Genomic DNA, 25,938 nt, shown 5'->3' with positions numbered 1-25,938 from the left:
ATAAGTGATTTTGTGTTGCAATTTCATTTCCTCTGATTAACAATGACATTTTCCTTCGTCTAAATAAACTTAGGCTTAAACTGTCTATTCAAAATAATTTAATTGTCCTCCAAAAAAGCTGAAGTCACTTAATTGTCTTGGTTTTCCAGACACTCCACCTCTCCCATTCCTCCACTGGCTCCTAGAGGAGTCAATAAGAATTAATGTGTGCAACTTGATTTTTCTATGATATATATAGAGAGACACTCAAGACATGGTGACCCCTAAACTTCTGAAAGAAAGGTGTGTTGGGGGGACACCTAAAACACCTGAAGTGTACATCACTGCAAAGCATAACCTGGCAGTTTCTGTATCAGATAAAGTACCATAACTAATATCACCACCACTTACAGTACCAGAATCATATTGGAATATCCTATATAGTTCCTTGATGTTTACAGTAATGGCTCCTACATGCTTCTACCAGGTTGCTGGCTATTCTGTTCTCTGCAGGTACTTTTAACAAGTCAGGTAATATCCAGCCAAATCAAAATTTCTTATCAGAGATCACAGGAAAGCAACAGAAATAATCTACTATTCCACAATGGTATCTGGTATTCTTTCATAAGGTATCATTCTATCATAAGACATGATCCTTTGCTCATCATCATATCCCCAGAACCTTGCACAATACAAAGTACACAGCTGGTGCCCAATAAACGTTTCTTTAGTGAATGTATGAATTAATTATTCCAGTAAATCTAAAGTCATGATTTTTATTTTATTCTTCCCCAGTGGTGTTTTCCCTTCCTTTCCATGTAAGAAGTGATCAAGATATTTAACAAATATGTATGAAAAAAGGAAAAAAAAAAAACAGTTCTCTTAAAGCCCTTAGATGACAATGGGTATTAAAAAACTATTGTTTAGTGGCGCCTGGGTGGCTCAGTCATTAAGCGGCTCAGGTCATGATCCCAGGGTCCTGGGATCAAGCCCCATGTCGTCAGCTACGCGGGGGAACCTGTTTTTCCTTCCCCCACTCCCCCCTGCTTGTGTTCTCTCTCTCTCTTGCTGTCTCTCAAATAAAATCTTAAAAAAAAAAAAACTATGTTTAACTTGATGAGTTCAAACTTCTCTGAAATATAGGGAAGATACTGCAGATTCTGTTTTCAAATACCCTGCCTTGTTGTCTCAGAAAAATGCTTATCTAAAAAACATGGCCTCAAATCTCTTCATGTAAAATAACCAACAGAGATACATATAGGCATCTACGTCAAATTATGCCTAGTAATTAAGTTGCACCTTTCATACTTCAATCAGACATATAATGGTATTTCTATGACTTTTATAGACATACATTCACTTGATAAGTACATTTTATTTCCTAAGTAAATATTAAAATAGGCTTTAGCTATTTTTCCTTTCTTCTATTTTTAATTAAAATGTAAAAAAAAAAAATAGGGGTGCCTGGGTGGCTCAGTCGGGTTGCCTTCAGCTCAGGTCATAATCCCAGGATCCTGGGATGGAGCCCTGGGTCGGGCTCCCTGCCCAGTGGGGAGCCTTGCTTCTCCATCTCTTCCCTGCTTGTGCTCTCTCTGTCTCTGTCTCTCTCTCAAATAAATAAAATCTTTTTAAAAGTGTCAAAAAATATACAGTACAGTCTGTACGCCTGAGGTCAAACTAACAAAGATACATCTACACATAATAACAGAAACCACTTATATAGTATATTTTGTGGACCAGACACTAGTCTAAGTACTTGTATTAATTCATTTAATCCTCGTAAAAATCCTATGACATAGGTACTATTATTCCCACTTTACAGATGAGGAAATGCTGCCAGAAAAGTTCAGGTACTCATCTAGGGCCCGACAACCAGAAAATGATCTTTGAACCCAAGCAACCAGGCTCCAGAATCCATGCTCTCTGCCTCTCTTACACTATGTTGCCTCTACACTTCATTAATGGGTAAAAAGTTTATTAAAGTTGTAAGTGTAATTTAATACTGAATTTTTAGAAATGGTTAAGCTATAGAAACTTATAAGCTATTTAGAAAGTAAACCATACCAAAATTCAAGTCTTCTTTGAAGTACACTGAAGACTAAATTGGAAAATCAAGAAAAGGACTTGTGCCAGAGAATGAAATAACATTTCTGTTTGACAATGTACGTATTAATTAGGAAATAGAACTGAGAAGTCCTATTCTTCAATGTCCAGCTCTTCTGATTTCACTAGTAGCCTTTTATGCTCTCTTTCATTCACTTACTCACATTCAAGAAATGTTCAACATATCCCTGACTGAAAGGACAGAAAAAGTAACAGACAAATCGCTGTCCCTAAGAAGTATGGCACCTCAGGGATGGGAAGCAAGACTCAAAGCAGCTGAGTGTGTTTCCCAGACTTTACATTGTAAGTTCCTCAAAAAACAGTATCGTATCAGTTTTCTATAAGAATATTAAAATTGACAAAAGATTATCAAATGTTAAGTGTAGTAAGCAATGTTATGTTAAAAAAAAATAAAAATAAAAACACGCCTAAGGCAGTAACAATTTCCATATAGGTAGAAAAACAAGAATGCATGCCCACTGATATATATTATAAGAGGCCCAATACAGTATACAAAATATGTAGTACACACTCCAAACAAATCAATTCTAAACTATACATTTAAGAATTTTTGCTTGCCTCAGAAAAGCTCTTTCGAAGGGTCTCAAATAGAAATCCACAAAGCTTCCAACTGTCTCTCTTCCAATAAAATTTTCCTTAAGCAGGAACAAAAATAATACATAGCAATTAATATTTATTAAGCATAAACTCTGTTGGAAGCACTTGACTTATCTCGTTAATCTTCTCAACACCAAGGAGTTTAATTATTCCTCCTCATGAGGAAGTTGTTGAACTCAGATCAAAACCAGGTCTATTGGATTTCAAAGTCCAGGCTGTTACTCAGCACCTATACTGCTGCTACCGAGAAGGAGTAAAAGAAATCATTTCTCAGAGCTGTGTTTAATAAATACGTTCATTACCATAGTGTAAAATATTTTCAAATTTAAGAACTGGCACATTGTCTTTCCCTGAAACTACAAACAGAAAAACACTAACAAGAAATACTAAGTTATTTGATTTTAATTCCAGTTTGCCTATCTTTTAACGAAAGCTGACGATACTGTTCCATACTTTCTAAAACGTGCCTGGCACAGCATAAGTAATCAATAAATATTTTAAATAATTAAATAATACTCTCCTGTCTGTAAGCATGGCAACCATACGGTTCAGTTCAGATTTCAACGCCTCCCACTGTCCCAAGAAGTACATTCTCACTTCCCATACTTGGTCATAACAAAGTATAGGACAGGCTTTGGTTCTGATTTTTGGTTCATAAAGTATGGTTGCCACATCCATGACACCACCAAAAATACAAGCTCAAAATTTTTTCAACTGTCCAACTAATTTTGCTATGCACAATAAAAGTAGAAGAAGTAACAGAGCAAAAGTATATTCCACTAGGAAACAGATTACTACTTTATTCAATATACAGAGTGATCCAACTTACTGAGTGCCTTTAAGTATGGCGCATGAGGTAGTTTTAAGCAGAAAAAGACAATTCTCAAGATTTATTTTCATGGTTCTGTAGTACTTTGGAAATTGTAAAATAAGGGCCATGACACACCCACCAATTTCTTTTTCAAAATACTTTCAAATACATTTCTGACTGCAGTACCATACCTCTGTCTACTCTCCCAAAGTAAGGGACTGAATACCTTCCCACTCCATTTATTTCTCAAAGAGAAGGGGAGGCTGAACAAATCCCCCATTGTGAACCATTCAGCTAGATTATGTGCTTAGGTACTTATGAGATTTTAACTAACATCACCTATAGTCCCCATCTGTGGAGAAGCTACTAGATACAAAAACTAAGAAGGCCAGATGTATACTCTGGGCTCTAACTAAGAGGCCAAATATGATAAGGAGAATTCAGAGGATAGAGTCTCCAAAATAAGACTCAGTCTACATCTACAGAACTTTAAAAGAATGTCACAAATAATAAACACACTAAGAGTTCAGAAAGAAGGAGAAACAAGTGTTTCAAACTTAGAGAGTAAGGGAAACAAGGTTTTTGTTTAGATTTTTTTTTAATCAGACAGAAAGTTGAATATCTAGCATTTTTAAAAATTATAGTAATCACAGCCTACAGTAAGCAAAACTATTACCTGGAATTTTTCAGCATTTTCATTTCAGGGGAATTAGGCAAATGATATCTAATAGTACAATTTTTTTTTCCCAAAAAGTTACATTGAGTATGTCCTGGAGAGACACTACAAACTAACATACTACTATAAAGACAAACTAATAGTAATAATTACGAAGACTACAAACGTCTTGGTTTCTTTACAGAAAGGTTCAATAATCTTTCATATACTGTTACTAATGCTGGAGCATGGATTACAATACACCAAAAAAAAAAAAAAACCCTGCATATTATGCTTAAGGAAGAACCTATATAGTAGGCAGGCTTTTTTTTGTTTAAGTTTCCCATCTTCTAACTTCAGCACAAAAGATATTTAAAGCAGTCGGACTCCTTCCTCTTTTCCATCCTTACTAGAGACATAAAGTCTTTCACTTCTTGTCATTTCTATTTTTGCATATCCAAGGTTTTAAGATCCTGACACTGAGTATTTTCACATTATGCTTTCCTTGTGGGAATGTGACTTTATGTACAACAATTTTTGATTCAAGTACAAACTACTTCTAAGGCAAGAAATTTCCAACACTTTAGTATTACTGTAATTCATTATATTTCATATGGGTTTACAACAGAAAAATTAATTCAATTCTATGTATTGTTAAAAGACCACTGAATATATGCTGATTTAACTGACACAGATTTTAACAAATTATTCACCTAACCGGTTGTCTAACTGAAAAAGAGTTTAGCCAAAAAGTATATAGCCAAATTTTAAAACATTTTATCAAAAATTTTTATCATCATCAACCACTAAACCACTAAACACATAACTTTTACCTACTACATAAAGGAGTACATTCTAAGGGGAAGAACCCTGCAAGAGAAGGGGAGGCATTTTAATGCCTCAAATGCCATTTTCACACAGCCTGATGTACACTTTCACTGAAACAGCAATTTTTTTTTTTAAGAATTTATTTATTTGACAGAGAGAGACAGTGAGAGAGGGAACACAAGCAGGGGGAGTGGGAGAGGGAGAAGCAGGCTTCCCACGGAGCAGGGAGCCTGATGCGGGGCTCGATCCCAGGACACCGGGACCATGACCTGAGCCGAAGGCAGACACCCAATGACTGAGCCACCCAGGCGCCCCTGAAACAGCAATTTTCAAAAATTGTGGTTCTAGAGTCCCTTTATACTCCTGACACAAAAGAGCTTTTGTTCATGTATGTTCTATCAATTGCTATATCTAGTTATTAGGAATTAAAACAAAGAACTTTCAAAATTATTTGTTCATTTAAAAATAAACCCCTTATATGTTAGCATAAATATATATTAATGAAAACTAATTACAGTCTCCCCAAAAACATTAGTGAGAAAGATGGCATTGTTTTACATTTACAAATCTCTGTGTGGACTCACAAATCTACTTCTACATTACGTCTTTTGTTATATGTTGTTTTGAACTACATGAAGGGAAAATGGTCTTATGAAGACATGCAGATGGGAAAGGAAGAACTATTTCAGTAGCCCTTCCAGTAATTGTGGACATTCTTCTCTGACACTACCAAAACTCAGTAAGTGGTAGTTTCTTATCTTACAAATACTGAAACATTTCATTACGCAGCATCAAAGACAAAGAACAAAACAAAATACTCATTATTACCAATGTTTCATCAGAAAAGTCTTAAGATTGAGAAGTATAAGCTCATGGTGGCTGATATAAATTCTTAAAATTCTAATTTGTACTTTAAAGCTTGAATTTTATCATTTGCAACAAACACGGTTTTCCTTAAAGTGATGGGCTTACTCTGTTCATATCTGAGAAAGTACCTAACAAATGCCCTAGTATGAACACTGTTTCTCAATTACTCTCTCAGGTAAAACTGATGTTCTGTGAAAAGTGACTGGTTCAACTCCTAACTCAAGAATGTCAAATTTTTTATTTTGTTATATTTAAGTATTTTTAAAAGATATAAGTACTCCCCTGACTTTGCAAACTGAGAATATGGAATTGTTTCTTCAGTGTAATAAGAAATTCATCTCTACCTACCTTACAAAGCAGTGGTGAAGCAACTGCATATGTAAGCATCTTTTCTGGTGCCTGACACATTGAAGATACTCAGCAATGGCTAGTCCCTTCACCTTCCTCTCCAATCGTGGTTATTTTCATGAATCCCCTCTAGTTTATTTTTGTATCTCTCATCAGAAATCAAGTTGTTACCCACTTTCCAACTACGTTCAAGTTACTGAATTCTATACTGCTGAGTCAGAAAAGTTGGCAAATAAAGTAGTGTTCAACCCAGATTACAGAAAGAGGGCTTCAGAAGTCAAGTATCTTGTAGAAAGGCCCTGAGACAAAAATTTCTCTGGTTCAGAAGCCTCTTCTGCACCTCCTTCCTTAATATGCCAAGTTACAATCATGATTTTCCAGACATCTGAGCTTATGTGTTACTATACCACACTTCAAAGTAATTATGGTGATAAAATTATTTGTTAGTCATTCTGAGTCTAAACCATCCGTCTGGCATTTACTGAAGCAATTGCTAAAGATATTCTATGCATACAGATGAGATTTTTCTGAAGAAAAATGCAAAAATGTTTCCACATCTGTTGTTTTTGTTGATATGTCACCTAGATTAGCAAATTCTTTCCTAGGAAGAAAACAGGGTGAAAACACAGAATATAATGTACACATTTTTTAATGACTCTATTAAGATTATGTTATCTTTTCAACCATATTTTCCTATTACTACTCTACTACAATCCTACATTTATATGTGAGTATGTATATACACATATACATTTATATGTCAAGAGACAGAAAATTCCCAATACCCCAAGTCAACTGACACAGTGACTTTAATCTTTAAACATAATGTCTGGCTTTTTTAAATCACAGACTAGAATATTCAAGCATTTAAGTCTATCAGAATTCATCTACAGATGTGAAAAAATTTGTATGCAATTTACCTTAGAGTATCCAAAAATTCTGAAACATGAATATATTAATTCCATATTCCAAAGGATATATCCCACAGTATAGCGAATCACTGTGCTATACGAACATTTTTTTTTAAGATTTATTTGAGAGAGAGTGTGAGAGAGAGAAAGCGCACATGAGGGGGGGAGGGCCAGAGGGAGAAGCAGACTCCCCGCTTGGGAGGGGAGCCCAATGCCAGACTTGATCCTGGGACTCCAAGATCATGACCTGAGCCGAAGGCAGTCGCTTAACCAACTGAGTCACCTAGGTGCCCCTGAACATTTATTGTTTCTTACTGTCTAGCATTCTCCTTTTCACATACTGTCTAGCATTCTCCTTTCACCACCCCCATTCCTTTCTTTAGTTATCTGCCCTCCCCCAAATAATGTGATTCTGACAGGACTGCCAATCACACTACCCTGTACACCTCACACCTTCTTTGTGAAGGGATTGGCACAAAATGCAGTTCTGACAAATCAGAATACTCAACCTACCTAACAGAGTAATTGGCCCACAGATGAGCGCAAGACTTAATCAAGCTAGGTTGAGATGTTCCTGCAAAGGATTTTACATATGAACTTCAGGTCTGTCTTTTGGATCTAACCGTGATGATAAAGCCTGGGGTAGTCAGTTGCACATCCCGTGTATTAGTCAGAGAAACAGATCCAACAGGATGTATGTGTATATAGAGAGAGAGAAAGAGAAAGTAATTTATTTTAAGGAACTGGCTCAGGCAATTATGGAGGCTTGGCAAATCCAAAATCTGCGGGGTAGGCTGGCAGGCTGGAGACCAAGGGAAGAGTAGCAGTTTAAGTTCAAAGTTTACTGGCAGAATTCCTTCTTGCGGAGGGGAGGGTCTATTCTGCACTCTATTAAGTATTTCAACTGATTGGATGAGGCCCATCCACATTATCGAGTGTAATCTGCTTTACTCAAAGTCCATTGACTTACATGTTAATCACATCCAAAAACACCTTCACAGAAACATTCAGAATAATATTTGACCAAATACCTGGGCATCATGGTCCAGCCAAGTTGACATACAAAGTTTCAGTTCTTCATCACACTTCTCTTGTCACCTATAGGCATATCTTATTAAGGTGGTGTTTTCTTTTAAATCAGTATTGTCTTCACTATACAGATTATTTACTACATTATTTGCTGTCAAGAGTTACTGGCAGAAATAGAACACAATCTTTGACTTTAAAGACTACAACCTGAAAAGGGCAAGATATGCACAAAAGGGAACATTACTTTGCTCTTCCAATTTTATAGCACAGAAAATTCCTCTCTACTTGAAATCTGGATCTTCAAAACTTCCTTTGCTGAACTAGAATCAGTCTGGGAATTCCATCCTTGCCAGCTGATTCCCTGGCCTTCAGAACAGCTGGTGTCAATGAATGACCTGGTACAGGACAAGTATAATGTGGGAAGACCTAGAGAATCAATCTCAGAAACAGAGGATATGGTTGATAACTACTATTCTGTCTCCCTGGCACCTCTCCCCTTCCTTATTCTGGGAACAGCATACCTACTATTTCTTTGGAGGAGTGCTTTCTCTGTAAATTCCAAATATGGAGTTTGGGTAGGGCCCAATCATGCCCCTGGCCATAAGTATAAGCATGTCATAAGCCAAGCCCAATTCCTTCTCTGAGATTTTCTGAATTAGAACCAAGAGAAGAAAATAAAATATTTTAATACAAAAACGAAGGACATGAGCCTAGTAGTTGCTAGCAACTCATCTATAGCCATGTGGAAGAAGTCTGTCTGGAAAAATAACAAAATCATGGAGACAGAATCAGAGGTAAGAGACAGAAGCAATAAAAGGAATCCTGACAGTAAACCAGGCCCTGGCTCCAACAAATAAACCCTTCCTGTAGTCTGGTTACATGAGCCAATAAATTCCCTTTTGCCTCACCGAGTCACAGTTGGTTTCTACCACTTACAGCTAAGTTCTGAGTAATCACAGGGATTAAAACAGAAAAAAGTAAATGAAAAAATAAAATAAGGCCAAATGCATTAGGAATCATAAAGCAGAAGGACAGGTAAAGTTTAGAAGAAAGTTAAGAGAGACCACACTTGTCTTAGAAAAATGAAAAGGTGAGAAAACGTCAGGTAAGAGGTGAAAGGAAGATGGACATAAAAGGAGTTTTACATTGACTGTGAGCCCAATGAAACTGATGCAAACGTAGGCACTTTCTTGGAAAGATAGTTCATGGCTTTCACTAGATCCTCAAAAAGATCACAACCAAAACCAATTAAGGAGGAAGGGACCTGATAAACAGGTCAATGCTAAAATAAAGCAGGCTCTTTGTTCCAAAAGGAACCCAGTAAGACCAGTTATCCTAAAAGACCTCAATCAACTTTGCCTTCGGGTTTAACCCAAATGTAATTCCAAGCTGATCTAGCTCCTCTACCAAATTTCCATCTACCTAGACATTCATGCCTAAATTTCCTTAAAGAAGATTTATCAATTTTTACTCCATAATTACTTTGCCCAAAACTTTCACTTTAAGAATCTAGGTTTCTGGGGGCAACTGGGTGGCTCAGTCAGTCAGTTAAGTGTCCAACTCTTAGTTTTGGCTCAGGTCATGATTGTGAGGTTTTGAGACTGAGCCCCATGTAGGGCTCCAGGCTGGGTGTGGAGCCAGCTTAAGATTCTCTCTCTCCCTCTCCTCCTCCCTCCTTGCTCATGCATGCACATGCACTTTCACTCTAGAAAACTGAAGACTAGGGGGGAAAAAAAAAAAGAATCTAGGTTTTTGTATATCTTGAAATTTTAACAAAATCTGGTGCAAATGTGCATTTCTTGAGAAAAGGGTTGGTATTTTTCATCAAAATCTAAGAGTTCTGTGACTTTCTGAGTATGTAAGTAGTCAATCAAATAAAACCAATTTTTTAAAACTATTATTCTTTCCTCTTTTGATTAAGGAGAAAGATGTGACGGGAGGATAATCTTGGGAAGCAGAAAGAGAAGACGGGAGTTTCCCAGATGTCATTCAGGGAGAAAAGTACAAAGGGAAGGACATTAAACAGTTTTGAAACTTCAACTTTTTGCCTAAATGTGGCTAAATAATGACTCCTTTGGTTCCAGCAGTGTGGCAGGGGGAGGACTTAACAAAAAGATACAGTGAGCAAGGAACTGGATGACAGGAGACATTATTAGTTGTTGCTACACAAAGCTAATTTATATCTGTTTTTAGATTCAGCACCATCTATGTGGAAACAGATTTAGGAAAATCTCTAACAAACACTGAAACCTTTTATACCTAATCCTGTATTAACCAGGAAATCCAATTAGCCTGAAAAATTACATCCCTCTCGCATTCTTCTTTGTATAACAGATATTCTGTCTGTATTAATACATAGTTTTTAAAATGTTCCCTACAGTGAAATTGCACACAGTATGATTTTGACTTTATAAATATATATATATGTATGTATGTATAGTTAAATTTTTAAATGCAATAAACAACTATATTAGCAGCTGACACAATTTGGGAATAATGAAAGACTAAAAATAAATATTTAAATGCTTTTCAATTAGAAACAAAGTGTAAATCTGTAACAAATTAGGGAATTGATTTCATGAATCCAGTATAGAAGAACTGTTTCATATATAAAATTTTCCAGATGAATTTAAGATTAGGTTTCAAATGCCAGAAATGCATGATCTTATCACTATCAATGAAAATATATATTCTTTCTATAAATCTTTCTACCACCTAAAAATCTAGAACTTAAACATTTCTAGATTTATGGTGACCATAAATATTCATATTATATTTTAAAATAATAATTCTAGGCATTAGAGTTGTTTGGGCTTCCTAAATTTATGTCACATCGTCAGTCCTCTGACTGACCGACCTTTGGCATCTTGTCAGGGTCATAGACAAAGGTCTACCATACCATTTCTACTCTCCAGCTTTTTCTTTTTAAAGATTTATTTATTTGACAGAGAGAGACACAGCAAGAGAGGGAACACAAGCAGGGGGAGTGGGAGAGGGAGAAGCAGGTTTCCTGCTGAGCAGGGAGCCCGATGCGGGGCTCGATCCCAGGGCCCTGGGATCATGACCTGAGCTGAAGGCAGACGCTTAATGACTGAGCCACCCAGGCGCCTCTCTACTCTCCAATTTTAGACCATACTTTCTAATAACTATAGGGAACTGGGAAACTTGATACTTAAGCCTGGTAAGACATATATTAAAGGAGCATTAGTGAGATCATGAGGGACAAACAGGGCATCAGGAGCAAAGTGTGTGGTTTTTAAGGCTTTTTTTTTTTTTTTTTAGATTTTGTATTCATTTGAGAGAGAAGTAAATGCACGAGAGGGGGCGAGGGGCAGAGAGAGAGGGAAAAGCAGATTCCCTGATGAGTGCAGAGCCCCAACATGGGGCTTAATCCCAGGACCCTGAGATCATGACCTGAGCTGAAGTCAGATGCTTAACTGACTGAGCCACCCCCTTTTTTAAAGCTGTTTAAAGGCTTAGAGTTCTGAACTAACATACTGATTTTCAAAGTTTCATATTCTTACCAACCACTAGTATGAACTCTGAAATGACCTAAAAACCTGTTGCTCTAAGGAAGACAATAAATATGATGTATCCAGTTTACTGGGAGTGAAGGGCCAAACTGAATTTTACAATTTTTTACTCAAATTTTGGAATCTCTGTATTGAATTACAATTTTTACCTCCAACTCTATCTCCCTAATATTCTTTGATAAAACCTATGTTGTAGGTAAGGCAAGGGTCACAGCACTTCTAGGTTACTGTTTTTCAAAAAGAAACATACATTTTTACTGGGACATTAATCTAGGTTTCCCTTTCCCCTTTGACTTGAAGTATTTGTGGCTAACCACTGGCCATCATTTCAGAAGCATTTAGCCTATCTATTATGTGCCAGGTACTATACAAGGCACTTGATATATAGAGATAGACAAGGCATGATAACTAGCGTGCCCTGGAGATTACAGACTGACTAGCAAGAAGGAAGAAAATAATCATAAATGTGGTGAGTACAACAAAGGAGGAGCACAGGATGTGATGGAAGCTGATGATGAGAGGACATCCCATAGATGACCAGACTAACAACACTGTTAAGAGGTCAAGAAAATTAATACTTAAGGGACGCCTGGGTGGCTCAGTCAGTTAAGCATCTGTCTTCGGCTCAGGTCATGATCCCAGGGTCCTGGGATCGAGTCCCGTATCGGGCTCCTTGCTCCGCGGGGAGCCTGCTTCCCCCTCTGCCTGCCGCTCCCCCTGCTTGTGTTCTCTCTGACAAATAAAATCTTTAAAAAAAGAAAAAGAAAATTAATACTTAAAAAGTACCACTGAAAACTTATCAATCACTTCCAATTCTGGGAAAAAGGAGTATATGTACTTTTCCCTATTCCTCACACTAAGTACAAATAGAAACACTGGACATAATATAAAACAAACACAAGAACACATCTGTCCATCAGTAGATGAAAGAATAAAGAAGATGGGGTACGTACACGTACACGTACACACACACACACACACACACACACACACACAGGAATATTATTCAGCCATAAGAAAGAGACTTGCTATTTATGAAAATATGGATGGACCTAGAGGGTAGAATAATAAATGAAATAAACGAGAGAAAGTCAAATACCATATGATTTTACTTATATGTGGAATTTGAAAAGCAAAACAAATAAATAAACAAACCAGAAACAGACTCATAAATACAGAGAACTGGTTGTTTCCAGAGGGGGGAGGGTAGGGGGATGGGTGAAACAGGTGAAAGGGATCAGGAATTATTATTAAATCATTAAAACACACACACACACACACAAGACTCTGAAAGGTAGAGAGAAGGTAGACCAACTAGTGACCTCAGGACCCAATGAACAACAACACAGTGGTGAGTTTCCTATGTTTAATTTTGGCTTCATATATCCCAGATTTGAAGGGGGAAGTCAGCAAAAACCAGAAACACTAACAGACACAGACCAAAAAGCCCCAACAAATTCCTGCTCTGTCTAGCAAAATGACCAGAAAAGGGGAAGACTTAGCAAGATTGAAAACTTTTTACATAACTACTCTACATCAGCCAAATGCTACAGAAAGAAAACCAACAGTCCCACCACGTATCTCCAGCAATGGCAAACAGGTAACCTAGATTTACACACTTTCCAGGCTGTTACTAGGCACCCCAAAACCCCCATGAGAGTGGTGTCAGAGAAGGCAAAGGGACTAGGACCATCACTGCCAGACAGTAACAAGACACCCTCCACCCCCAACACACACACACACACACACACGTATACATGTGGCCTACTGGAAGAGCCAAAACTTTCACTACTGCCAAGTGGCAAGGAAGCCATCCTCTAACCCATGGTGTTAGGGAAAGCTATGTGGACCAAATAATGAGGTACTTCAAACCCTACCACCCAGGGAGAGAGCAGGGAGACTTCGTGGGGAACCAGACATTAATGAGAAACTCTTAGAAAAGCCCCCGAACATGGATACCTGAGAAATTTAGAGCCTCTGGTACCTAAAATCACAGCAAACAATTCAATTTCTTGCCAGATTAGCCTAACACCTCACACTAGAGGTCTATTTACTTCAGTTCCCATTACCCAATAGCACATGTCTGGCTTTCAACAAAAAAATCAGAAGATATGGAAAAAGGCAAGAAAATATTTGAAGAGATAAAGCAAGCACTGATGTTAGAATTATCAGGGAATTTAAAATATATCTTAGGAACTATGAAAGAAAGACAACATTCAAAAACAAGTAATGTAAGCACAGAGATGGAAAAGCTAAGACAGAATCAAAATGAAATTCTATAAATTAAAACACTAACAAAAATAGAAAATGCCTTTGATGGGATGATCACTAGAGTGCACATGCTGGGAAAGAATCAATGAGCACACAGATACATCAAAAGAAAGGTCTCAAAATGAAAACAGGATATTTAAAAAATATACAAAAAAGCATATTGCACACAAACTGCAAAAAACCAAAGAAGGGGCGCCTGGGTGGCTCAGTTGGTTAGGCGACTGCCTTCAGCTCGGGTCATGATCCTGGAGTCCCGGGATCGAGTCCCGCATCAGGCTCCCTGCTCGGGAGTCTGCTTCTCCCTCTGACCTTCCCCCCTCTCATGTGCTCTCTCTCTCTCTCTCTCATTCTCTCTCTTTCAAATAAATAAATAAATCTTAAAAAAAAAAAAAAAAGAGGGCACCTGGGTGGCTCAGATGGTTAAGCGTCTGCCTTCGGATCAGGTCATGGGGATCGAGTCCCGCATTGGGCTCCCTGCTCCTTGGGAGCCTGCTTCTCCCTCTGCTTCTCTCTCTCCCTCTCCCTCTCCATCTCTCATGAATAAATAAATAAAATCTTAAAAAAAAAAAAAAGAACCATTCACTTTCTTTAAAAAAAAAAAAAACCAAAGAGGAAGAGAAAAGCTTGAAAGAAGCCAGAGGAAAAAACACCTGAACTATTATTGAAGAACAAGAGTAAAAAGTACAGCATATTTTTCATCAGAAACCCCATGCAAACAAAGAGTGGGTAAAATACTTAAAAGTGTTGAAAAAGAAAATCACCAACAAAAATTCTGTACCCAAAGAAATTATGCAGCAAAATGAAGCAGAAATAAACACTTTCTTTAACAAGCAAAACTGAGGGAATTCAGCACCACCACACCTGCCCTTAGAAACACGGACACTGTTAAAATGGCATCATTCCCTAAATTGCTCTACAGACTCAAGACAACCTTTATCAGACTCCCAGCCATTGTCATAGTTGTAGAAATTAACAAGGTGATTCTAAAATCCACATAGAATTGCAAAGGAACCAGAATAGACAAAACACTTTTGAAAAAGAATAATAAAGTAGGAGGAATAACACTTTGTGCTTTCAAAACAAGAGTAATCAAGACAGTCTAGCAGAGGCAAAAGGAAGCACATATAAATCAAGGGAGTTGGACAGCCCAGAAATAAACACATGTGTCTATGGTCAACTGATTTTCAACAAAGGTGCCAAGACCATTCAATGAGGGAAAGAAAGAGTCTTCAACAAATAGTTCTGGAACAACTGGATTACCACATACAAAAAACTTAAGTTGGACCTTTACTTTATACCATACATAAAAATGAACTCAAAATGGATCAAAACTAAATGTAAGAGCTAAAACAGTAAAACTGTTGGGAAAAAATGTAGGACTGAATCTTCCTCACCTCATATTTAGCAATGGGGTCTTAAAAAAGACACCAAAAGCACAAGCAACAAAAGGAAAAAATAGGCAAACTGGACTAAAGGACATTATCAAGAAAATAAGAAGACAACCTACAGAATGGGAGAAAATATTTGCAAATCATATTTGGTAAGGGACCTATATCTAGACTATATAAAGAACTCTTATAATTCAGTAATAAAAAAAATCAAATAATGGGCAAAGAATCTGAACAGTTATTTCTACAAGGAAAATATACAAATAGTCAATGAACATATGAAACAATATTCAGCATCATTAATCATGAGGGAAATGCAGATCAAAGCCACACTGTGATACCACTTCACACCCACTAGGATAGCTGTGATCAAAAAGTCAGATACTAACCAGTATTAACAAGGATATGGAAAAACTGGAACCCTCAAACATTGCTGCTGGGAATGTAAAATGATGTAGCCACTTTGGAAAATAGTATGACAGTTCCTCAAACAGTTAAACAAAGAGTTACCCTATCACCTAGCAATTCCACTCCTAGGTATTTACCCAAGAGAAATAAAAACATGTATCTACCCAAAACCTTGTACACAAGGAGCTCCTGGGTGGCTCAGTTAAGCATCTGAGTCTTGATTTCAGCTCAGGTCATGATCTCGAGGTTGTGGGATCGAGCCCCGCGTTGCCCCACCCCTGCTTAGCACAGAGTCTGCTTGTCCCTCTCCCTTCCCTACCCCTGCTTACAGGTGCACGCTCTCTCTAAAATATCTTAAAAAAAAAAAAACTTGTACACAAGTGTTTACACCAGTATTATTCACAGTAGCAAAAAGGTGGAAACAACCAAAATGCCCAACAAGTGATGGATGGATAAACAATAGATTATTATTCCACCATAAGAAGGAATGAAGTACTGATACATGCTACAACATAATTATAGTACCATTTGTTGAAAAGGCTATCTTTCCTCCAGTAAACTGCTTTTACACTTTTGTCAAAAATCAGTTGGCATAGATCTATCTCTGGGTCTATTTATATGTTCCAGGGATTACGACCTGCTATCTTTGGTGAATTATTATTTAGTCTACTATAATAACTAAAACAATTTTGAATAACAAATTGGGAGGAATCAGTCTACAAATTTTAAGACATATTATATAGCTACAGTAATTAAGACTGTGTGGTATTAGAGGAGGGACAGACACATATATGAATAAAACAGAATAATCAGATATCAGTAGGCAAAAAAAAAACCTATTTCACATCTTATATAAAAGTTAAACTCAAAATGAATTACAGATTCAAACACAAAATGTAAATCTATAAACTTAGAAAAAAAAAGAAGGAAACATTTAGAATCTTGGCCTACTGTGATGGTTAATTTTATATATCAACTCAGCTGGGCCAGGTGTTTGGTGGAACACTAGTCTGGATGTTTCTGCGAGGGTGTTTTTTGGATGCAAATTAACATTTAAGTAGGGGACTTTGAGTAAATTAAATTGCTTCCCATAACATGGGTGGGCCTCCTCAAATCAGGTGAAGGCCAGAACAGACCAAAAGGCTAATTTCCCCAAAGCAAGAATAAATTCTGCCAGCAGACAACCTTGGAATTTGAATTTCAATATTGGCTCTTCCCTGGGTTTTCAGCCTACCATCCGCTCTGCAGATCTTGGACTTTTCAATCTCCATAATCACGAGTCAATTCCTAAAAATAAATCTGTCTCTCTATATAATGTATACATGTGTGTATGTGTGTAGATACATACATACACCCTACTGGTGCTGTTTCTCTGGAGACCTGACTAAAACAGCTATGCTGTTAAGAGGACAAGACAAGGTATACACTGGGAGAAAATATTTCCAAACCACGTATCTGACAAATGACTAGTATCTACACTACACAAAGAACTGTCTAAACTCAAGAGTACAAAAACAAACAGTCCAGTTACAAAATGGGCAAAAGGGGGCACCTGGGTGGCTCAGTCAGTTAAGCATCAGACTCTTGGTTTCAGCTCAAGTCATGATCTCAGGGTCATGGTATTGAGCTCTGTCTTGGGCATCTGCTTGAGATACTCTCCCTCCCCCTGCCCCTCCCCTTGCTCACACTCTCTAGTAAATAAATCTTAAAAAAAGAAATAGAAAAAAAGAAAATGGACAAAAAACATTTCAATGGAAAGGATCTATTGATGGCAAATGAGCATATGAAAAGATTTTCAACATCATTAGCTGTTAGGAAATGCAAATCAAAACACAAGATATTATTACAAACCATAAGAATGGCTTTAAAAAAAAAAAAAGTGCAGAGCAACTGGATCATGGACACTGCTGGTAGGAATATAAATGGTATACCCACTCTGGAAAACAGTTTGGCAGTTCCTTCAAAAAGTTAAACATGCATCTACCATATCATTAGCAATACTCATGGGCACTTATGCCAGACAAATGAAAAGTTATGTTCACCCAAAAACTGTGCAGAAATGTATATATATAGCAGCTTTGCTTTCAATAGCAAGAAACTGGAAACCTAGATGTTCTTCACTGGGTTAATGGTGAGACGAAGTGTGGTACATCCAGACCACAGAAGTCTAGTCAACAACAAAAACAACAAAATACACAATCAACTGGATCAATCTCCAGAGAACTATGCTGAATGGAAAAGCCAATCCCTAAAGGTATATAGCATATGATTCCCTTTATATAACATTCTTGAAATGACAAAATTATGAAGATGGAAAACAAATTAGTGGTGGCCAGGGGTTAAGGAGGGAAAGGCATGGGAGGGAAGAGAGTGTGGCTATAAAAGGGCAACATAAAGGATGCTTGTGGTGACAGAAATGTTCAGTATCTAGGGGCGCCTGGGTGGCTCAGTCGATTAAGCATCTGCCTTCAGCTCAGGTCACGATCCCGGGGGTCCTGTGATCGAGCCCTGCATTGGGCTCCCTGCTCGGCTGGAAGCCTGCTTCTCCCTCTCCTCCCCACTCGTGCTCTCTTTCGCTATCTCTGCCTCTCTAATAAATAAATAAAATTTTTTAAAAATTAAAAAAAAAAAAGAAACGCTGAGTATCTAGACTGTACAAATGCCAGTATCTTGATTGTGATATCATAGCATCGTCTTCTGGCAATGTAAGTCAGAAAAATGAAAATATCCTAACAGAAACATGAACGAGGAAGTGAGTAGATATTGACTGGAAGGACTCAAGGTTAGTACAGAGGTGTATACATAAGCGCAAATCCATCAAGTCATGCATTTAGGACTACTCCACTGGATTGTATGCAATGCCTCAATAAAAGATTATTTTAAATTGCCATGTGTAATTAATCTTATTCACTGTGATGATGACACTGTATAAATGTTCTCAACTGTCTATAAATTTATTAACAATGAGTACCTTTTAGCAGAAGCAGTTTAGGTATAATGCTGGAGCCAGAAGCCCTACTAGAATAGGTTAAGGAGTGAGTAGAAAATGATGAAATGTAGAGAAGCAAATAGATACAACTCTTTCCAGAGGTTGCCAGTAAAGGGAAAGGGTGATAAAGTGATACTCAGAGGGGAAGGTATTGTTGAAAAGCTTTACTAAAATGGGAAAAACATGAGCAGATTTAAATGATAAGGGAGAAAACATGGTAAATAATCACTCTAAAGCCATATGAGCACAATGCTGCATAATCTTTAGCAAAAGGTTTGTGAAAAATGGGGGAAAGCAGATCTGAAGAGACTGCCCTTGGATAAGAGAGGCAATGCTTGCACTGTACAAGATAAGGGAAAGGGAACTGCTGACACAGGTGTACTTACAGATTTGATGGGGGAAATAATAAATAACAACAGAAACTACAACAGCTCTCTTTGTAAGTACTGAATACTTACTACGCTAGCCAGCCCCAAGATGGCCCCCAACGATCCTCCTCTCCTGACATTTGTATCCCTATGCTGTCTCCTCCCACACAGAATACAGCTGAAATGTGTAACCAATAGGAAACGACAGTGCGTGACTTCCAAGACTCTGGCTTTTAAAAGACAATGCCTTGTTCCATCTTGGGACTGCTCCCTCTGAGACAAAGCTGGTCTACATCATTCAAGCATCATTCTTCAGGAGGCACAACTAGCTCCCTGCCAGTGAGCCATCTCAGAGGCAGCTTCCCAGCCCCAGCCAAGCCTTCATAAGACTATAACCTCATGAGACCCTAAATCTTTAAAACCACTCAATTAACCTGCTTCCGAGTTACTGAACACAGAAACTGAGATAATGTTTACTGTTTTAAGCCACTAGACTTAAGAGTAATTTATCAAGTAGCAATAGACACATAATGCATTTATGCACAAGGCATAGCTCTAAGTATATTAGATATAGTAACCCACTTAATCCTCAACAACCCTGTGATCCCCACCTTAAAATGAAGAAGCTGAGACACACAGAGGTTAAGTACTTGCCCCAATTATGGCACAGCTGGTAAGTGGTATGGAACCAGATCCAAATCTAAAGCCAGCACTATCAACTGCTGTGCAGTACATCCTCCCCAAAGCCAGAGTTTCCATCCCAAAGCTTTTATTTAGGCTGTGAAATAGAAGGCAAGGTTATCTGAGATAAGAGAGCAGGGAAAAACAGGTGAATGAGAGAAAACTGGAAAAAGTGAAAAAGTTTTAAAACACTTGCTGTGACAAAGTTAGGAAAAGGACCTGCTAGAGAGATCTAACAGGATTTCCAGTGTTAAGGGTTCAGGAGAGGTTAGGAGCCATGAAGTTCCATGCAGTGAATTTAAGATGAGCATGATGAAGAGAACCCAGGACTGCTAGTGTACCTAAATATAAAATGTAATCTGAAATGTGCAATAACAGTGATGGTTACCGATAACAGAAAACACATCTTTCCCAGGTCCCGCTAGTTCAATAAGGAGCATGAACAGAAAAATTCCAGAAAACATTACATATCCTATGTCAAAGTATCATATAAAGACTAAAAAAACAGAAGCCTGCCAAGACACATGATGGTAAACTGATAGTGCTACTTCATATAACTGCCTCGATCTCAAACATCAGAAGTTTCTCTAGAGAATCTTTCCTTTTCCTTATTTTCATTCAAAATGTCACAAGAAAAATTAAAAGCTACAGGAAGAAACTGGTTCAATCACAACCAGACCACATCGAAGAGCAGCCTCACAAATACTGACTTAACTTGATGAATAAATCTTATAAAAGAACTTTAGGCCAAAAATTTATCAATTTTCAATTTCACTTAAAATCAGACTTATCCAAATACATTCAAGTTCAATTTCCTGCATTTGCTTTTAAAATTATTCCACTTGACTTGACAAACTGGTATAAACTAATCTCAAAATAAAGTCAGGTAAGGGGGGGATCAAACCGTGGACACAAAATTTTTTTCAGGCTAATGTTCCAGTCAAGCAAGTGTATATATTTAGACACTTAAGACACAAAAGTGCAAGAATGACGGTAAAGATTTGTGAGCTCTGTATTTTTTTTAAATATTCAAGGTTAATAAACCAGTTTCAAAGAACAAGTAGCTAACATTCCAGGGATATCTTTCCTCATATGCCATTACCTGAAAACTTACCGGAAACCAGTCAAAATGAGTACAGTTAGAAAACAGACTTTGTCTAGTAAAAGAAGTATCATCACTGGGTAAGTTAAGTAAATCCTTCCTACCCTATGCAGGATAAATAGAGAGGAAAAAAGAAAAGAAAAGAAACCATAAGGTCAGCCTTTATGAACTCCACAAGTTATTACACTATTCTCCATCTCATTAAATCAGGATAGAACCCGTGTATTCTAAAAACAAACAATTCCTAACTCCTACAAAGATTTTAAGTAAAATCTGTAGCATTTTTGTTATGGTAGTGGTAAGTGTTCCATCATTCTACTTTTCATCTTACCCTTATCTGTTCAGTGGAGCTGCTGCTAAGTTCATCGCCAGACTCAGAATCCTGATGTACTCTTTCCGAGCCTTCTCCTGCTGAATCACAAGACTGTTCCTGGGAGAAGCTAGTTTTCTCTACATCCAAGAACTCCGGGCCAGGAAAATGACCAAATAAGCGCGTCCTATTCTGGCCAGAAACTTTAGGAGAATGTGAGTCACTGTTAAACTTTCCGTTATTATGGGTCAAGTCCAGGCTTAGGTTCACAGTCTGACCTGGATTATAGTTGGGTCCAAAATTCTGATTTGCATCACGAATGAGACCTGTTCCTTGAACAGACGATGACAGCTTTCCAAAACTTGAAAGCTCAGGCAATTTGTTCACATTTTCTGTTGACCTCTGAAGATGGAGACTCTGTATCATTTTCATAGAATTATTTGGCAGTCCAACTGCTTGTTTAACAGGCGGCATGAGAGCTTTGCGGGTGACCTCCTTAACATACTGGGCTGGCACATAGAACGCCTTGGAGTTCTCATCTGGTTTGACTTGCCACCAGTCATCATTGGTCTTTTTCACCAAGATGTATCGTTCCCCTTGTTTTATCACAATCTTTCTGTCCTTGGCTTCATATTCATAATCATATTCCACTTCAATATACACTTGTCCTGGAATAATCTTCCCACTTCTGTCAGCCATTTTTATTCAGCAATGTTCACCTCTCAAACAGGATGGTATGCCACATTATGGCTTTACCGCTTGTTGTATTAACAGAGCTATTTTTATTTAAGTGGAGGAAAAGAATGAAGAAACCGTTAACACAGCCTGGATTTTTAAGATTTATTCACAAGCATCATATAACACAGGCACTTAAAGAATATTACCTTCAAATCTCAAACCCCAGAAAGTAAACATGTGTCTAATATCATATGTATTGTCCTATATTAAAAACACTCACTCTAACTGTAATCTGTATTTTCTAGTCATTTATGAACAAAACCAAACGAATTACTGGAACAGTAAATACCCTACCAGCCAGACAGAAAATATCCAGAAAATAAGAGGTGAGAACTTTCCTTCTTTTCATAACTACCTCAAACCTCCTTCACTTTCTTAGGCTAGTAACAAATACGTATTAGGCACTTACCAAGGGCCAGGTGCTGAGCTAGGTTCGCTTAGCTAAGGTATTCTTTGAAGGTGAAGCTGAATTTCAACAACCCTGTACCCTTTATTTTCTAAAATGGTCAAGGGTATTAATGAGCTTAAAAAAAATTATCCAATTATACAAGTTTCCTTTCCTAACATAAACAGATGAAAAGGACAGCACTGTTACTGTTAGGCAAAGTATGCACACAAAGAAAACTCCTAGCTTACTGTTCCCTCTTGTGTCTACCTCAGGAGGGCCACAATTCTTGTCAGACTGAATCCCACAAATGCAAATATATTAACCAGTCTTTTTATCTGTATATGTTAAAAATCCTCACCCCCTCCACCAAAATCTATTATAGAAATATCTCTAAACTGGCCTGAGAAATCTAGGGATTCATTTTTGTTTCTCTACCAATTCCAAAATAGTTTAGTACCTCAGAGAACACGGTACTCAAGCTTCAAAGTGATCACAGCCTCTCGATACTGCTAAACTCAAGTCAAGCCCCAACCATGAATGTGTTGTGCTGAATTGTGTTTCCCAAAAAAGGATGTTTAAGTCCTAACCTCAGGACCTGTGAATGTGACCTAATTTGGAAATAGGATCTTTGCATATGTAATCACTTTAAGTGAGGTCATACGCGATTAGAGTGGGACCAAAATCCAATGACTGGTGTTTTTATAAAAAGAGGGGGGATTGGAGGCAGGAAGAAGAGACCCAGAGAGGGAAGAAGGCTACGTGAAGGCAGAGGCAGAAACTGGAGTGAAGCAGCTGTGAGCAAGGAAGCCCACGGACTGCCAGCAGCTACCATAAGCTAGGAGGAGGCAGAGGATTCTTTCCTAAAGCCTTCATAGAGGGAGCACAGCTCTGCCAATGCCTTTATTTTGGACATCTAGCCTCCAGAACTGGGACAGAATAAGTTCCTATTGTTTTAAGCCACCCAGTGTGTGGCACTTTGCTACAGCAGCCCTAGGAAACTAATATTCAGCCCAAAGCTCAAGGGTCCCCAGGCAAACCTAAGCAATTCTGAATACTGAGATGTACCAGAAACGTGTAAATGCAAGGTCCCATGACAACCTACCAATCTTCTTCAGCATCCAACTGCTGGGTATCATGTTACTGGGTGCTATATGTGCAGCTGACAATCATTCTCCTGAAGACAATTTTCTTCTCTGTAACAGACAAAGCCCATAAGCCCAGGTGATAAATAAATCAGTCATCCAATTTCAGTAACAGAAATTTACTTTCTAGAGAAACTATGTGGATAACAAATTTAATATAGTAATGTTTCAAAAAAGAAAAGAAAAAAACTTACCTTAAAAGAAATAAATATCCACTATTACATTTAAACCTATAAAAAAAAATAAAGTTCATTAACGTTAAGCAGGATTGCTTTAAGAAGGCTAATAATATAACGTTGCTCATGTTTTAGAAGAGCTATAATGGGTTGCTCACATTTTTATAACAGCCACGTTATGTATCACAATTGTGTTGTGCCACCCTCCAAAGTGTACAAAAACAAGGTATGCTTCCACACGGCCCCTTCCTACTTCACTTCCACATAATTTCAACTTTTCTGCCCTTTATTTTTATTCTAACAGATTTTTTTTTTAATTTCTAATAATATGAGAAACAACTTTTGTAAAATTGTTAAAATGACAGAACGGGTTTTCAAGTTTATGGTATGGAGTGGACAGAGAGAATGAAAACAAAGACTAAAAGCTACTGGGAGTCCTAAGATACTTCCCCACAGACTACTTACTAACTATAAATAGAGAAATATACCTTTATATAAGAGAAATCCAGCAGTCATGAGCTTAGCCAAGTGATCAAACTTAATTACACCAACAGTGGGACAACCTTAATGATAAATGCCTCCTAATGTGATGTACACAATGTTACCTAAGTTGTATTCTTGTCAAAAACATGTTAAATCTAAGCTATTAGAAAACAATTCCAAAGTGTAAGACATCCTATTAGATAACAGACCTGAACTCTTCAAAAAATTCAATTTTATAAAAAATGAAGAAGGGAGGAAGATTCTTCTACATTAAAGGAGACTACTGAAACACAGAAACCAAATCCACTCAGTGTTCTAACAGGTACCTAAAACTTACCATATCCAAAATCTACTTCCTTTCTTTATCCCACCCCAGCCCTGCCAAATCTGCATGGTCTCTCCCGTGGCGGTAAATAGAGACTATAACCTTCCAAATGTTCAGCCTTTACTTTCATCTCCAGGACATTAGTCACTATGTGCTTTAATCCTTTCACCTACATAAAAGTTTTTCACTACAACTTTTCAAAAGCCCACACTGAAGTACTTAGCCTCAGGTGATTTTTTTTTCTTTTTCTTTCCAGGAAATAATAAAATAACTTAAGCAACATCTCTGAGTTCAGATGTACTATAACTAGTCAGATATTTAGCCACAGGAATGGAGAAAAGGAAAGTATGAAGAGTAACAAAAAAAAACTGGACATCACGCTAGTAGCAGGGAGGCTGAGCAGTGGGGAGCAACGACAGCTTAAAAGCCAGTCCGAGTTCAGCCCCTTTCACTGCCAGGCTTTGACTACACCTTGCCCAGTGACCACGAAGATAAGTATGAAGGAGGAGTTAGGGAGAAAGACAAGTCAATTCATCATGTTCACCATGAGACACGCAATCTAAGCTTTAAAGAAAATGAGATTGGAAGGACAAGGAGTTGGGGAAGAAGTCAAAAACCTCTATACATAAAAGGTAGTTGGATATCAAGGCAAGCAACATGAACAAGAGTAGACACAATGGGATAAGAATAGGAGAACTGGAGCCGAGATCGTTTTCTAGTTATAATACTGGGGTAGTGAGATGGGGAATGAAACTGGGAAGCTCCTAAGAGAGACTAATAAATTATAAACTTCCAGGAAGTCACATAGCAGGAATTATGTATCACAACCCAAGGTCTGGCAAAAGTTACATAAAATAAAAAAGAGAAAAGCCTTATTATAAACTATGGATTCAAAGAAAATTAAAACAATTGTGGGGTAGCTCTAAAAACTCAGAACTAAGTGAAAATTATCTGCAAATGTGTAAGTTATGTTGCCTAATTTTATTTAAAAAGAGAAGTTATATTAAAAAAACAATTACCTTTTTTAATTTTTCATTTGCGTGTTTCTTTCTCTGTTTTCTAAACTTGTGAATTCTTCTCTTCCGATTAGGTTAACACTGTTTATCCTACTATCTTATCCTCTCAAGTATTTTGGTTAGAATCTTACTCATCCAACTATATGCCCTCTGAAGGCAACCCTCCTCCTGTTGAAATACATTCTGTACTCATCACCACACTCCTCCACCCATACTCATCACGAGTACACTTACAACTAATTACCCAACCACCAATACATATAAAGTTTTTGCACATCTACTACCCAGTACCAACCACCGCTTTACTTGGCAGTTTCAAAAATACCCACATAGGCTTTCCATGCCTCTTACCAGTCTTCTTCCTCATGTTTCAACAAGAACAGATATACATACAGATACACACACAGTTGCTTACATCTTTTACTTCTCTTCCCCGTCAGACTCAGAACTTCCTATGAGGCTATTTTAAAA

The 25,938-nt window shown here is 37.6% G+C and overlaps 1 protein-coding gene across 6 annotated transcripts in view; it reads right to left on the bottom strand.

Annotated features, from left to right (window-relative positions):
- ARHGAP12 (Rho GTPase activating protein 12) overlaps window positions 1-25,938 on the bottom strand; it is a 115,091-nt gene that overhangs the window by 75,601 nt on the left and 13,552 nt on the right. For 4 of the 6 annotated variants that reach the window (XM_028120876.2, XM_028120877.2, XM_028120878.2 and 1 more), the window contains exons 2-4: window positions 23,662-23,697; window positions 23,428-23,518; window positions 21,221-21,975 (exon numbers count right to left, since the gene is read on the bottom strand). In XM_028120876.2, coding sequence (XP_027976677.1) covers window positions 21,221-21,898 — 678 coding nt within the window. In that variant the 5' untranslated portion in view covers window positions 21,899-21,975; window positions 23,428-23,518; window positions 23,662-23,697. Of the gene's footprint in view, window positions 1-21,220; window positions 21,976-23,427; window positions 23,519-23,661; window positions 23,698-25,938 lie in introns of those variants that run through there. The other 2 variants (XM_028120880.1, XM_028120881.1) reach the window with 1 other exon arrangement.

Source organism: Eumetopias jubatus, unplaced genomic scaffold, assembly GCF_037043125.1.
Source record: "Eumetopias jubatus isolate StellerSeaLion01/CBP00866 unplaced genomic scaffold, mEumJub1_p1.0 scaffold_8, whole genome shotgun sequence".
Taxonomy (NCBI): Eukaryota; Metazoa; Chordata; class Mammalia; order Carnivora; family Otariidae; genus Eumetopias; species Eumetopias jubatus.
Note: the sequence above shows the minus strand (reverse complement) of the source record. Positions and strands in the feature narration are given on the sequence as shown.